Genomic DNA, 15441 nt, shown 5'->3' with positions numbered 1-15441 from the left:
TACGCACACACGCCATCCACGCAGCGACTGAAAGTAAGGAGAACTGCTTTAAGGAATGAGGAGTTTTTCACCTTATTCCACTGCCAGGTTGCCCTTTAAAACATGTAAGAATTTTAAGGCGCCTTTTAAAAATGTCGCAAACGACCTCGATGCGGATAATCTGTATTTTTTATCCACCGAACCGGACGTAATTTTTCAAGTTCCTCACTCGAAACGGGACAAGGAGGCATCGGGAAAACTTTCTGCGCGAGGACTTTCATAGCCAGCGCTGCCTGGGAAGAGAGCGCGTGCTTGCGTACTTTTTCCAAACGGGGCTCCAGCAAAACGTCTTCTGCGGTCGTGCGCGGAGGGACCGCCTGATCCGCTCAGGCTTTTCGGACATATATTGTGGGTGGTAGCGTGAATGCCCTGTGTTGGCATTGAGGGATGCCAGCATGCCCTCGCTGATTCTCTCACATCTGCTCCTCATCTGGCTCGCGCTCCAGCGGCTGGCTCTGTGCGGCGAGCGCGCGTCCACTCGCGAGCGCTTCAAAGTGGTTATCGCGCCACTCATCTGCAAACGGACGTGTCTGAAGGGCCAGTGTCAGGACACCTGCGAGCAGGGCAACAACACGACCCTCATCGGTGAAAACGGACAGTCGGCGGATACACTTACCGGGCCGGGCTTCAGAGTCGGTAAGTCAACTCAAACAAGTTTAGAATGATTATTATTAAGTTTGGTCTGATGACTGCTCACGAACTCTATTGTTAATGTTTTTGTCACACTTGGATGAAGAAAGACCTTATAGGTAGAGTTTACCCCAAAATAAACATTTCACCTGGAATGACTTGTTACTTATTTACTTACCCTAATGTTGTTCCAAAAGTGTTATGACTTTATTTCTGAAGTAAAATATTAGTGACTGAAACAGTCATTCTCCATTCACTTTAATTGCATATTTTGTTCTATGCAATGAAAGTGAATGGTGACTGGGCCTGTCATTCTACCTAACGTTTCTTTTTATGTTTCACCTAAGAAAGTAGCCTAAGTCAAGCAGATGTGGAAGTGTGAATCAATTATGACAGTTTTTTTTTGTTTTTTTTTTGGAGTGAACTGTCCCTTTAATACACAAACTTTATGGTTGAATATGTGGCACGTGAGTCTGTGAGTGGAAATCCAGTAATAACCGCCTCACTTTTTCTCCATCTATTTCTCTCTCGCTCTTGGTAATGGTTTCTGCATATTGTCTGGTTGGCAGGGTAGCTCTTGCTCTGAGCTGTATCAGATTGGATGTGGTAAGGCATGGTGCCATAAAGTCTACGCACCAAGATCTGCACTGCTCACACACATATTCTCTTCTCTTAAACACACACATACTGTACTTTCACATTCTCTTTGTCCACATAAACAAACACTCGCAGTCCACAGACTACTAAAATAGTTTGTGTGTGTATGTTAGTAAGAGATACCCCCTCTGCAAGGACTGGTGTACCAGTTTGTTATTTCAAGAAAAGAATGCCAGGAGCTGATATGCTTAGAGAGTATATCTGTAAGTGTGTGTGGGTATGTTTAGCTCAGCATGTTTGTCTGGGTTTTTCATCAGTATTGTGATGAAAGTGATGGTTATTTTAGTTCTGCCTCTCAGCAGGTTCATTTGGTGTGTTGTCTTTCTTTCTCTCCCTCTTGCTCTCTCTTATTTTGTCTGCTGGATGCCCCCGTGTGCTTTTGAATGTGTGGAGTCCAAAAATAAATAAATGTGGTAAAAATAAAGGAGGAAGCTGAGTCACTGCTGAGTGAAAGCTACATTTATGGAAGTCTGAAGAAGTCCACACACATCAAGCTCTAAGACTCTGACCAAGAGCATCTGTGGTTCGTGGTGTGTTAGTGTGTAAGGATGTGGGATAGGAGAATTACTTTTTGAATAACAAACATCATATCTGACCCATATTCTCTGACTTCTTAGAATCTAGTTCTAAAACAAGCACAGTTTTATAATTAGACACAGGTAACTTAATGTTAATTGTTTTGAATAATTTTTAAGTTGTTTTAGCTTTGAAGTCTCAAAACATAGCTGAAAATAAATTTTTGAACTTTGCATAAATAACAATAATAATAATAAGAGTAATATTTTTTAGTAAATTATCTTTAATGCATACATTTTTATTGTAGTTAAATAGTACAATTGTTTAATATAGACACTTAAACATAAAGAAGACCATACACTACTGCTAAAAATGTGGGTTAGTACAATTTTTTGTACTAACCCTTTAATAAGTTAACTGAACCCTAACCCTATTTGATAAGTTAACTGAAAGATATTTGTACATCCTAAGTAAATAATGAATCACATCCTCTAACCCTAAACCTAACTCTTACAGACACTTTTTGATGAATTTCTCAACACATTCTCAAACTCTTATTCTTTCACACAAGTCCTTTTGTTTGCATGACAATCTGAGAATTTGTCTGTCTACAGGATTATGAGTTCAAGAATCACCCACATGCTCTTTCATAATGCTACCCAACAGGCTGGTTGAAGTTTTTGTTGTTGTTATTTATTTAATTTCACCAGACCTGATTTTTTCTGAACCCTTTGGTTTTTGTAAGTCTGTTAGGGAATAATACTCTTCTCACAAGGTCTTTCAGTCGCTAGCTTAGACTTGTCCAGAGTCCAGAGTTCATGATGTTCAGTGGAAATAAGCACTGCAGCTATACTCAAACCGTGTTAAAGCTGTATAAACATCATCATTAAATAAACCTTTATTTTAATACCAGCAATACAATTTGTCATTAGGTTTTTTACATTTTGCTTAAAGCCTGACTCAGCTGTCAAGATGATGCATATTACATTTTTCTTTGACTTAGTCTTTGTGGTTGCAGTCATGGAATGTACACACTGTCTGGAGCATCAGGCACATAAAGAATACTCACATGTCGACTCATCTTATTTGATATGCAGAGTCTCAACCTTTTCTTTTTGTTAAAGTAATAGTCACCCAAAAATGAGAATTTGCTGAAAATGTACTCACCCTCAGGTCATTCAAGATGTAGATGAGTTTGTTTCTTCATCTGAACAGATTTGGAGAGATTTAGCATTACATCACTTGCTTACCAGTGGATCCTCTACAGTGAATGGATGCCGTCAGAATGACGGCTCTATCACTCTATCACTCTATCATTTGGCTCTATCACTCTCTCCTCTCCACCTGTAGCTGGTGTGTGGTGAGCGCACTGGCGCCGTTGTGCTGTGGCTGCCGTCGCATCATCCAAGTGGATGCTGCACACTGGCGGTGGTTGAGGAGAGACCCCCCCACATGATTGTAAAGCGCTTTGGGTGTACAGCAATACACAATAAGGCGCTATATAAATGCAACATTCATTCATTCATTCAGAATGAGAATTCAAACAGCTGATGAAAACATCACCAACAATTAATCCACAAAACTCACACAAACTTGCAGCTTTTCACTTCATAAAATGTAAATTGATGGTCTGGAAATTGTGTGGTGGATTATTGTGATGTTTTCATTAGCTGTTTGAACTCTCATTCTGACGGCACCCATTTACTTAGGATCCACTGGTAGGCAAATGATGTAATGCTAAGTTTCTTCAAACCTACATCTTTCTTCAAAAAAACTCATCTACATCTCAAATGGCCTGAAGATGAGTACATTTTCAGCAACTTGTAATTTTTGGGTAAACTATTATTTAATATTTGCTTATTTACTGACAGTATCATTAGCAGTTTGTTAAGTACTGAAAAAGTAGCCTCTTTTTCTCTTTTTGTGTTCCTCTATCTGTCTGTCAATGCCAGGATCTGGGTTTTGTGGTGAGAGGTGTGTAAACCCCAAACCATCCTCCACTTCTGCAGAGTGCCACAGAGTGCCCAGAATGACGCCAGCATGCCACAGAAGCACTACCCAGTGCCTATTTTAGTCTTCATTCACACACACACACACACACACACACACACACACACAGACTGCCTCTCTTTCACATGTAGGCATCACATATTTTCACATATTTTGGTGACTTCTGTTCATTTCTTTATTTAACTTGGTTCTACTTACAGCACAGTCTGCGATCCCTCTTAATTTAACTACTGTGGAGTGCAGTGCTCAGTGTGCTGTGATTAGAGTGCACGCAATAGTAAGAGCCAGATTTATTACATAACTAGATACATGAAGTCTTTGGGGCTAATCAGGCTTTTATTCCTCCTCTGCTCATATTTTACGCCTATGCATGGAAAATCCATGCAGCAAGCCACAAAGGAGCAGTTTGAGAGTGGAAAATGTGTCAGAAATCCAGTTGAACATTCCAGAAGCATGCCAAACCTTGTGTTTTTGTAAGCGTGTGAGTCAGTGGTCATCTACTATTTGTTGTATGAAGTGCAGAAGTTATTAGTTTCTGTGTCATCAACCTCTGGTTTCTCAGTCCTTTCCTTCTCACTGTCCTTTTTATCTAACTTTTGCTTTTTTGTGGATCGTATTTCCCATTCTTCCTTGTAGAGTTTCCCATGCACTTCTTATGCAGTAGATTTAAGAGCAGAGTGAGATGCAATTGGCATAATTGGTCTTGCCAGTCTAAGACTTTGAAACCCCAATTAGAGGTTGTGTTGGAAAGTGATAAGAGAACACTGTGTATAAATGAGTGTCTGTGTTTGAGGGAGAGGTGGCAGCTGTGGGCTTTTTTAAAGGGCAATATTGAAACTCAGGCCCTTAAACAAGCATTCTGGTTTACTCTGAGTAAACTCACTGCTTCTCACTGTTAGAACGAGGCCAGTTATTTAAAGCAGAGCAGAGGAATGTCTGTATATGTATGTGTATTTGTTATTGGTCACATACCCTGTAGTTATTCAGAAGTGAAAACGTCTGAAGGTTAACGGTAGACAAGGTTTTTGAGTGATAGGGCTAGTTTAATTCTTTCACACTCTTCATTGACGCTTTTAGCATTATAGAATTCCCCTCCATAGGCCTTTTGTGATGTTTAGTATTTAAAGGCGTAGTTCTGTTTGTCATAATTTACTCAAACCTGGATGACTTTTTTTTCTTCTGAAGTACATAAAAGATATTTTGAAGATGTATTTTTTGTCCATGCAGTGAAAGTCAGTTGTTTTGCATCATTGACTTTTATAATATAGACAAAAAAATTCTTCAAAATATCTTCTTTTGTTTTTCAGAATTTTCATTTTGGGGTGAACTATATGCCTTAGTCCCGACAGGATGAAAACGTAGCTGTGAGGGGTAGACCACAGTCTTTACAATGGTACATACTGTATAAAGGTACTAGATCACATAATTTTCACAACTCTCACAAAACTCACAACTTTCAAAACTGTTTTATGAGGATTGAAAGTTTCTTTAAAAAGATGTTTTGTCACATGTTGTAACATGTTGTTAAACAGCAGTACAGTCCATTGAACACACTGTGCTTCTATCCCTCACAGCCTTGCTTTCATTCTTGTCAAAAATTAAATATGGCACCACCCTTACTAAGGAAGGTCCAAGACGTTTAAATATTACTGGTTAATAATATCACAGACAAATTCCACAGACTAATCATAGATCAGCAGGAGGCAGTGATGTCAACCGTTATGTTTGGACCCCTGTTTTTATTTAATCTCCCATTGCAGGGACCCCTTCTATTAAGGGCCTGGGAAATCTTTCTGGTTTTCTCTTTCATTGGTGCCCAGGCAAACAGAGACACCAAAACATCAATATTTTCTCAGCCAGACTAAACCTTACAACTTCAGTTAAACATGGACAGATAGAACACCACATTAAGACTCGTTTGATAATTCTGGATTCACAGTAGCACGCTCCAAGAAAAGGTACAAATAGCTTCCAAATACTTTTTTTTTTTTTCAACAACTCTCAAAAAAGAAATTTCCAATGATTCATTTCATCATAGTCTTAGTATATTGTTTAAAAGTTAGTGTTTGTAGTGCCTGGCCTATTTTCCCTCTGCACATGAAATTTCCCGTAATATTCCATTCTGAATGTCCCCTTTCCTCTTCCTTTCTCGCCATAAATACACAAATACCTGTCAAGCGCTGATGATGACATCACAGTCACAGTCTCCTGTGGGCATTCCATCCATCCACGCTCACATCTGTTTGGCTTTCAGAATCTGGAACCTCTACTGTTGCCAAGGTCACGACACGTTCCGGCCCCCTTGCCACTATGTATAAAAAGCTTGCAAGACGCTGTTTCATAGCAGGAATATGTAAACACTGAGATGAAAGAAAGGGGTTGTCCTACATTGGTTTGATGTTTTATTTGATGTGTTTGTTTTTTTGTGAGATCTGTGGATGAAAGTTATTTTGAAAAATATTTTTAGCTCAGGTCAGACTCTTGACAAAAGTGGAGGTGCTTTGAAGTAAGTGTGGTTTTGGAGAGCTAATTTGTGCTTATTGGAAGTCAAACAGCTTTTAATGCTACAGTTTATGTCTAGGAAAATGTTTGAAAGAAAATGCCTCTGTATTCGCAAGAGAAAGGCATCCATACATGCTAGAATGTTAATATTTGTGTTTGTGTGGTATTTGTATGTGGGTATGTTTATGTATGTTGATATACAGTACAGTACATGCACATTCCCTTTCAGTAAACACTCACTCTTCTCTTTTCTAGACTTTTCTCCAGACTCTAGGTGAGCATTTTTTAAAGTGTCTCTGATGTTTTTATGACCGTCAGGTTTAACACACTGCTGATAGTGATTATATATAGTTAGTATATTTTTGGGAAAGTTGGGCTCAGCATTATAATGGGTGTGTGCTTGTTGTTTTTGTTATTTTGCTGCCCACAGAAATAAACAGTCCTAGGCTTTTGTCAAGAAACCGAATTAGGTTGACTATTCTTTTGCCCCACCTTCTGTTTTGACACTAATGGCCACTTTTATATTTTCCGTATGTTTGTGTTTAGAACACTTAATTATAGTTGCTAACATACAATTTAATGGGAGGGTTTGTTGGTGTTTTTGCTAGTAACTTTGTTAGCAGATAAGTTAGTTGGTATTGATGTGTTAGTGGGTGCGTGAAGTACTATGTTTTCTTGATGATAATTGAAGAAATGTGTTAAAGTGGGCAGTGTAATGAATTTCAGTACTTTTTATTCTGTTCAATGTAGAACTGTCATTCTTACACGCTTGCAGCTCTTTTACACACTACCATGCAAAACTTTCAGTCAGTGAGATTTTCTTTTGAAAGAAAGTATTAGTTTTATTCAGTAAGACCACAGTAAATTGATCAGTCATGACAGGAAAAACGTTTATAATGTTACATTTATATATGTTTATATCTATTTCAAATAAATGCAGACTTGGTGAGCACAAGAGAAAAAAAATCTTAACAAACCCAAACATTTGATAGTGTGTGTGTGCATGTGTATTATGTGTTGTTGTTTTTTACAGTGCATGATATAGGTAGTGTTTTACTGATGTTTTTTGGATCAACCTTACTGATTTGTTGAAAGGCGGGTCAGTGGTTGTTGGCCATCCATATTAGGATTACCGTTTACTGCTTGTGTGTTTATTCAGTCCAGTGCCAAAGTAACCTGTTGGCCAATATGTCTGCTTGGTCATTGAGTTACTTGCAGCTTTTTCTTGTATATTTTAGATGTTTATTTTACAACCCGAATTCTGGAAATGTTGGGACGTTTTTTAAAATTTGAATAAAATGAAAACTAAAAGACTTTCAAATCACATGAGCCAATATTTTATTCCCAATAGAACATAGATAACATAACAAATGTTTAAGACACTTTATTTTACACTTTTATCCACTAAATGAGCTCATTTCAAATTTGATGCCTGCTACAGGTCTCAAAAAAGTTGGTACGGGGGCAACAAAGGGCTGAAAAAGCAAGAAATTTTGAAAAGATTCAGCTGGGAGAACATTTAGCAACTAATTAAGTTAATTGACATCAGGTCTGTAACATAAAAGGGATGACTTAGAGCAGGGGTTTTCAACCTGTGGGGCGCCACATGTCAGCACCTGTCAAGGGGGGCGCGAGCATCAATTAATTCAGAGACATTGCCTTGAAGATTTATGAATACGAGCTTTCAATTCTTCAGCCATCCGCTAGGGGGCAATCTGACTCCCGCTGTTCGGCGACAGTGAGAATGGTGTAAAATGATTTACGGTTAGTCACAGAAATCCAACCACGGATTGGCATGTTGTTATCTCAGAAACAGGCTCAGCCATCACACTGAATCAGGTAAGCTGGTTTTATGTTTATGTTTCTTAATGCTACGCACTGGAAACGCAGCAAACAATATGTGAATGATGTTCGCACACTTTGGGCTCGCGGGGGGGGGGGGGGGGTGTTGGGGGGGCGCGAGTGAAATTAGACAAACTTAGGGGGGCGCATGTCCTAAAAGGTTGAAAACCCCTGACTTAGAGAGGCAGAGTCTCTCAGAAGCAAAGATGGGCAGAAGCTCTCCAATCTGTGAAAGAGTGCGTAAAAAGATTGTGGAATACTTTAAAAACAACGTTCCTCAACGCCAAATTGCAAATCTCATCATCTACAGTGCATAACATAATCAAAAGAAATCTGGAGAAATCTCTGTGCGTAAGGGACAAGGCCGAAGTTGGATGGCCGTGGTTTTCGGGCCCTCAGACGACACTGCATTACTCATCGGCATGATTCTGTTATTGACATTACTAAACGGGCCCAGAAATACTTCCAGAAACCACTGTCGGTAAACACAATCCGCCGTGCCATCTGCAGATGCCAACTAAAGCTCTATAATGCAAAAAGCAAGCCATATGTGAACATGGACCAGAAGCGCTGTCATGTTCTGTGGGCCAGTTCATTTAAAATGGACTGTTTCAAAGTGAAAAAGTGTTCTGTGGTCAGAGGAGTCCAAATTTGACAGACGCCATGTCCTCTGAGCTAAAGAGGAGGGAGACCTTCCAGCGTGTCATCAGCTTTCAGATCAAAAGCCAGAATCTCTGATGGTATGGGGGTGCATAAGTGTATACGGTATGGGCAGCTTGCATGTTTATTATGTTTTATTTTTAAGTTATATAAAGGTTTTAGAGTGACATATGCTCCCCTCCAGACGATGTGTATTTTAGCAGGACAATGCAAAACCACATAATGCAGCTATTACAGCATGCAAAAGACTCTCGTAGTAGAAGAGTCCGGGTGCTGAATTGACCTGCCTGCAGTCCAGATCTTTCTCCTATAGAGAACATTTTGCGCATCATTAAACGAAAAATACGTCACAGACGGCCACAAACTCTTCAGCAGCTGGAAACCTATATCCGGCAAGAATGGGACCAAATTCCAAAACTCCAGAAACTCATAACCTCGATGACAAGACGTTTTCAAACTGTTTTGAAAAAAAAAGAGGAGATGCTACACCATGGTAAACATGCCCCCGTCCCAACTATTTTGAGACCTGTAGCAGGCGTCAAATTTGAAATGAGCTCATTTTGTGCATAAAATTTTACATTTTTTCAGTTTAAACATTTATGTTATCTATGTTCTGTTGTGAATAAAATATTGGATCATGCGATTTGAAAGTCTTTTAGTTTTCATTTTATTCAAATTTAAAAAAAGTCCCAACATTTCCGGAATTCGGGTTGTATAAGCAACATTACATTTGTAAAAATTGGGCAAAATGAAATTCTTGGTTGGTCTTTTGTTCCACATCTGATCAGTCCCCTTCCTTTTGTCATGTTTAAAAGGGGCCATGAACTGAGAAATCAAAATCCCCTTAACCTTTTGATACAGAAGAGGTCATTGTGCTATAAAAACATTCTGTAAGTTTCAGAACTCAAAACTTTCTCATCTTCTAAAAACAGCTTTTATTGAAGCCAGTCTGTCCAAACGACAGGTTGTGGAATGTGCCACTTTATTATTTAATTGTGTGGCTAAACACCACCTCTGCTGAAGAAGATCAACGCCTGCTTCTACATCACTGCCTGTTTAGCCCTGCCTACCTATTTGCGCACACAGTAGGTAAATGATAAGAGTGACAAACGCAGGTATACACAGAAACCAAACGATAAGGTTTAATTAAGTGCCAGACCGCATCAGGACAAACTTGGTCCTTCACTTCATTTTACTGCAAATTCGTTTACTAACAAGGCACAAATCGATCCAGGATTTTCAGATCGACTGAAACTAAATGACGATGCTGTGCCAACTATATTGGATCTGATGTCACACGACATAAGTGTGAGTAACTATTTTTTATTATTTGGTCACTATTGCTTTGTCTGTTATTACAGATTGTTTGATATGAGTATTTGTGTAGTTTTAACCTAAATCACAGCAGCGTCCATCTGTGAAGGATGAAGGCTGTCAAACATACACAACTGTTAGCCAATCATAGCAAGTGGGCGTTTACTTCCGAGTCCACAATCCACCACACCTATTCAAACAGAACATTCCAATGAAGGGGTCAAAACAGGACAGAAAATAGTCTATTACGTCTAAATGATGTTTTTTGATGTAAAAATCTTGATAACTTTTGATCGTTTAAATGGGTCAGTCATTAACTACTCTCGCATGTAGGTGTTGAAGCTTATCTGAACTGAATAACCCTGCAGCTGAAGCATACATGACTAGTGTTGACTGGTGCTAAAGTGATTCATCTGTGTGAGGAGGTGGCTGGGGATAAAAGCACTGGTGCTTTACTCTCTCTTTCTTTCTCTCTTACTTTCTTTGTATGTGTGTATATTTAGGCCTTTGTATAGAAAAAAAGAGAGACTTAATGTCTAATATGTATATAATAATAATTAATAAAAGCACGAGTGAATTGTGGCTAAGTCATGTGTCTTTCTGCCAGGGAGAGCCAGTGCTCAGAGTGTATCTGTCTGAGCTTGCTGGCCTTTGCGCCAGGGTATCTGAAGAATGTGAACATTTCTTTGCTTCTACTTCACTGTACCAATGGTACTGTACCACAGCACTCATGGGTGTCTTTCTTCCTCTCGCACACAAACACACACCTAAGGGTCTATTTCCTGCTCTGCCACTGGTGCATTAAAGGAAAACAGCTTACAATTCTTTGTGTGAATATTTTAAACAGTCTCAAGTTTTCCTTTTCCACTATCTGTCATCTGTCTCATTGCTCCATTCATTTTTTTATTTTTCTCTCCTTCCTTCTAAACAATTATACCTAGTTATTCCCTTTGTTTTGAAAAACATTTTATGGTTTGCAGTATAACTGTTTAAAGGCTACTGTGCAGTTTCAGAGAGAAGTCAGAGCACATATCTTTTTTTCATACCCCTGCTTGCGAAAGGTAATTTTTTGGGTTAAAGACATTTACTGAAAAACAAGATGAGATAAACATTAACAGACAGAATGCAATTCTATACTGAGGAACAGAGATACAGAGCTGACAACAATATTGTGTTAACAGGTTCTTTTGAACTTTTTTCAAATAATGCTGAAAAATGTTATAAAGAAGTGCTTAATAAAAACTAAATCAGCATATTAGAATGGTTTTTAAAGGGTTACGTGACACTGAAAACTGAAGAAATGGCTGCTGAAAATGTAGCTTTGCCATCACAGGAATAATTAAAATTTTAAAATATATTAAAATAGAAAACAGTTCTTTTAAATTGTAATAATATTTCACAATATTACTGCTTTTACTGTATTTTTGATAAAATAAGTGCAGGATTGGTGAGTATAAAAAACGCTTTCAAAAATATTAACAACCCCAAACATTTGAATGGTGACTTTTATATATAATTTGCAGTGTGCTCAATGGGTGTTGGTCCTCTATCACACAGTCACGTAGAGATTGCAGTTTTGTTGCTCAGACATTGCTCTTTAATATCTTAAGAGACTTACGAATCATTTACATTAATTTAGAATTTGCTAAGACTGTTTTGAGTTCTTAATGAAACTTCCGACTTGATGGCAGACTTTGGTATCTTGGTAAATCTGAGCATAGTCTGAGTTATTATTAAATCTGAGTTATTATTGAGATGGAGAGGACGAGGTACTTGTTTATTTTACCTCGATGAGAAATTTAAAGTAAAACTCTTAGTTTGCTCTCTAATCATGGCTGGCTGCAAGTGATGACATATTAAAGACATCTCATATGTAATTTTGTCTTGGCACAGGATGCTTTTTTAAATGAGCTTTTAGCTGGCATTTTACTGAGGCTAAGGTCGCTGACTCTTATATGATTTACATTGAGTATAGTTTGACCTACCCCCACAATATTTTACATTACAGAAACTAGAATAAACTAGTATGGTGGCCAGAACAAAAATAAAAATATTTTAAATATTTAACTGGTGAGCAAAGACATTTTAAGAACACAATCTGTAAAAGGTTATTTATTTTCCCTGTGTGTCTCAGATTAAAGCCACTCAAGGACCTAATTTGAACCCTGCTATAGCGAAGCGGATTTATCCATTGCTGTATAAGGTTTATGGATTCAGCTGCCTGCTTTTTATACTGTGGTGTGAGAAAGCTGATATGAAGCTTTCAGCTTCTTACTGTAAATACATAGTGATTTTCAGACAGGCAGTGGATTAGATGAGCACAGCAGACACACCCCCAACTAACCCGCAGAAATCATTGCACGCTCTGTCCTATCTTATACACCCCACCCATCAACACACACATACGCACACATATTGGATCTGTTAAACCCATTAACATGCTCTTTAGCTCAGACAAAGAGTAAGAAAGTATTTGACATTCCTCAGAAATCATAAGCACACGATATGTTGTAAGATTTCTAGAACTTTTGTCAGTGTTCTGGCCTTTCTGAGATTCAAGTAAATATTTTATAAGCAAAACAAAGCTATTCGAAGCAGATTTGGACAAACTAAAATTTTGGGTATAAGAGGCCAAGATATAGTACAAAAGCACTACATTCCCTGTGAACTATATGCTGCTGGGAAAAGTCACATGTATGTGTGTGAGTTAGTGGTGTAGTGAAGTCTAAAGCTGTATTTTTGAAACCTCTATCTGTCTGGAGCACTGCAATTAACTCAGCAAGCACAGACACACTAAGGCATTCCCACACGCACACACACACAGCTTCACATACACAAATCTACACACAGTTATGAATATATCTGCACGTCATAGGCAAAAACACAAGCTTCCACACAGAAAATCACTCACAGCCATATATACACACCCACATAGTCATTAAAGCTTCACGGTACACATGCACTCACTGACAGAATGGCACTTTACATTCAGTATGTCTATGCTATGATTACTGGGCATTTAGAAAGGCAGGAAGAAAGCAATAAAGTAAGAAAGAAACCTTTTTACTTTTTATGTTCTACTCATGTGGCTGTTTGTTTTTGTTTTTACTAGAAACTATGTTGTTTGTTTGTATCTGTATTAGCTTGGTTTTGCTTCAAGTGTTTCCCTCTCTCTCTGTCTCTCTCATAAGCACATTTATATAAAGTCATCTTATTTTTATGTAAAGTAAGAATGCTGGTGGTGTGAGCATGTGTGGGTGGTAGTCATATGCACGCAGACAGACTCCGGCCAGCTGTAATTGTTTCCGTGTGTTGTCCTCATCAAGCTACAGGCGAGCCACAGTTTGCTACTGCCAGCCTAATCATATGCCTTTGTGCTCTTCAAAATGTCCTCTGGTTGTCCAATCTGGAATTTCTGTATTGTTTTGCACATCTGCTGTCAAGATCTTTGCAGTGCTTTGCAGTGCTGCAACTTCATGGTTGTTGGCTCAATCGTGGCTTGTTTTTCTTTCTAAGATGCTTTTAAATTGTTTACTTTTATGTTTGTTTGTAAATTATATTCCTCACAACATTTTCTTCCATATGAAGTCTAAATCTAGGAGCTTGATGTTACAATAAATATGTCTAGATAAAAAATCTTGCTGATTATAGGCTAGAAGTCTAAATTTGCATGTGTGATTTACAGGATTTTAGATACAGATATTTAAAGGATATTTGTTTCTATCATGTTTTTTTTGAGATTAGATTTAGCTCATTCATTTTCTTGCTATTAAAAAGCATTGCTATTATTATAGTAAAATGTAGTAACACACACTGCTACAGTATAGTTTTTTTTTTTACAAAATAAATAAAAAACTTTTTAGCATCTAGTATTTAGGGTTTTACTTTTTTCGTACATTTTAAAAACGATAAAATCTATGCCATAAACTATAGAAACTCTAAAAATAGTGTTTTGTTAAATCATCAACTGTGATTTTATTATTTTTTTCTTTTTATAAAGTTTAATAAAACATTTAATAGTCATATTCCACCTTTCATTCAGGTGTCACTAAATATACTCTTAAATAATTTATAGAGTAGCTCTTCACAGGGCAGAACACAATAACAGAAAGACACTGGATTTTTCCCTCTGAAACCACCATGAGCTGGTATTAAATAATGATGCCAGTGTTCCAGAATAATCTGGTTAAGCCTGGCTTGATATTTCAGACCACAAAAGAGTGCTCTAACCAGACCGCAGTCTGACACGCCACGATATAAAGCAGATACTCTGAATCCATGTTTAAACCAGGCCTTTGTGGCAGTGAAAAATAAAATGCAGTCTGCCCTCATAAATAATTAGTATGTTTAATCTAAAATAATAATTAATATCTAAATATTGTCAAACCTGGTGTGTCATGTCTAATCTGTAATCTGTCTGTGTTTGCAGTGGTGTGTCCTCTCACCTGTATGAATGGAGGAGTATGCAGTACCCGCACACATTGTCTCTGTCCACCAGGCTTCACCGGACGCCTCTGCCAATTCCCACTTCGGACTCAGGCTTCTCGAGGCAACAAGCAGCCCGTCTACAACGTACAGGTGAGTGTCTCCTTCACACTGTGTTTTCCACTGACTTAACTGTAAATGCACCTTTTTTTTTCAGTTGTAATCTTGATTCCAAACAAACAAACTGATGGTGTAAAACCAGTTGTGATAGAAAGAATATACTGAATGTGTATCATGTCTCTTGAGGGCTTTGTCTTGATTTTTTAGATGAATAATTAACTGAAAATAATTGAATCTCTCCAGGTGATGCCGGAGTCCCAGAGTCTGTCAGAGCCAGGTGGCACAGGTGGGCGGCAGCAGATGACAGTGTTCACACTGCAAGGCGCTGGACATCACTCTTCTGAAGGTAATTGGCACACAGGACAGTTCCACTTTTAATATGACTGAAATGTGGTCTCATTCACATACATGTGTACGCATGAAAAACCTATGTGAGAATCTTTCATTGCAGAAGTAATGATCAAAAGAGTAACTAAAGCTCATTCTGTAACATTCTGTGCATCTATAGCTCAGTCTGGGATGGTTCAGAACATGATCATATGTCATCTAGGTCAATATAAATGTGTTTTTTACAGTGTTGTTATTGTATAGTAAAAAATATATTAAAAAAGTAATTTTTATCATTTAAAAATCATTTAAAACTAAACTAAATAAAAATAAAATCTAATTCAAAATATGAATAAATTCTATTATATTATATAAATAATACTAAAACAACACTTTTTT

At 37.9% G+C, this 15441-nt stretch overlaps 1 protein-coding gene across 2 annotated transcripts in view; it reads left to right on the top strand.

Moving 5' to 3' along the window:
* Nucleotides 1-25: 25 nt before the first annotated feature.
* The window catches only part of ltbp3 (latent transforming growth factor beta binding protein 3), a 35419-nt gene continuing 20003 nt past the window's right edge, over nucleotides 26-15441 (top strand). For both annotated transcript variants that reach the window (XM_079419254.1, XM_079419253.1), the window contains exons 1-3: nucleotides 26-675; nucleotides 14600-14748; nucleotides 14959-15061. In XM_079419254.1, the coding sequence (XP_079275380.1) occupies nucleotides 435-675; nucleotides 14600-14748; nucleotides 14959-15061 (493 nt within the window). In that variant the 5' untranslated portion in view covers nucleotides 26-434. The remainder of the gene's footprint in view (nucleotides 676-14599; nucleotides 14749-14958; nucleotides 15062-15441) is intronic.

Source organism: Barbus barbus (assembly GCF_936440315.1).
Source record: "Barbus barbus genome assembly, chromosome: 6".
Taxonomy (NCBI): Eukaryota; Metazoa; Chordata; class Actinopteri; order Cypriniformes; family Cyprinidae; genus Barbus; species Barbus barbus.
Note: the sequence above shows the minus strand (reverse complement) of the source record. Positions and strands in the feature narration are given on the sequence as shown.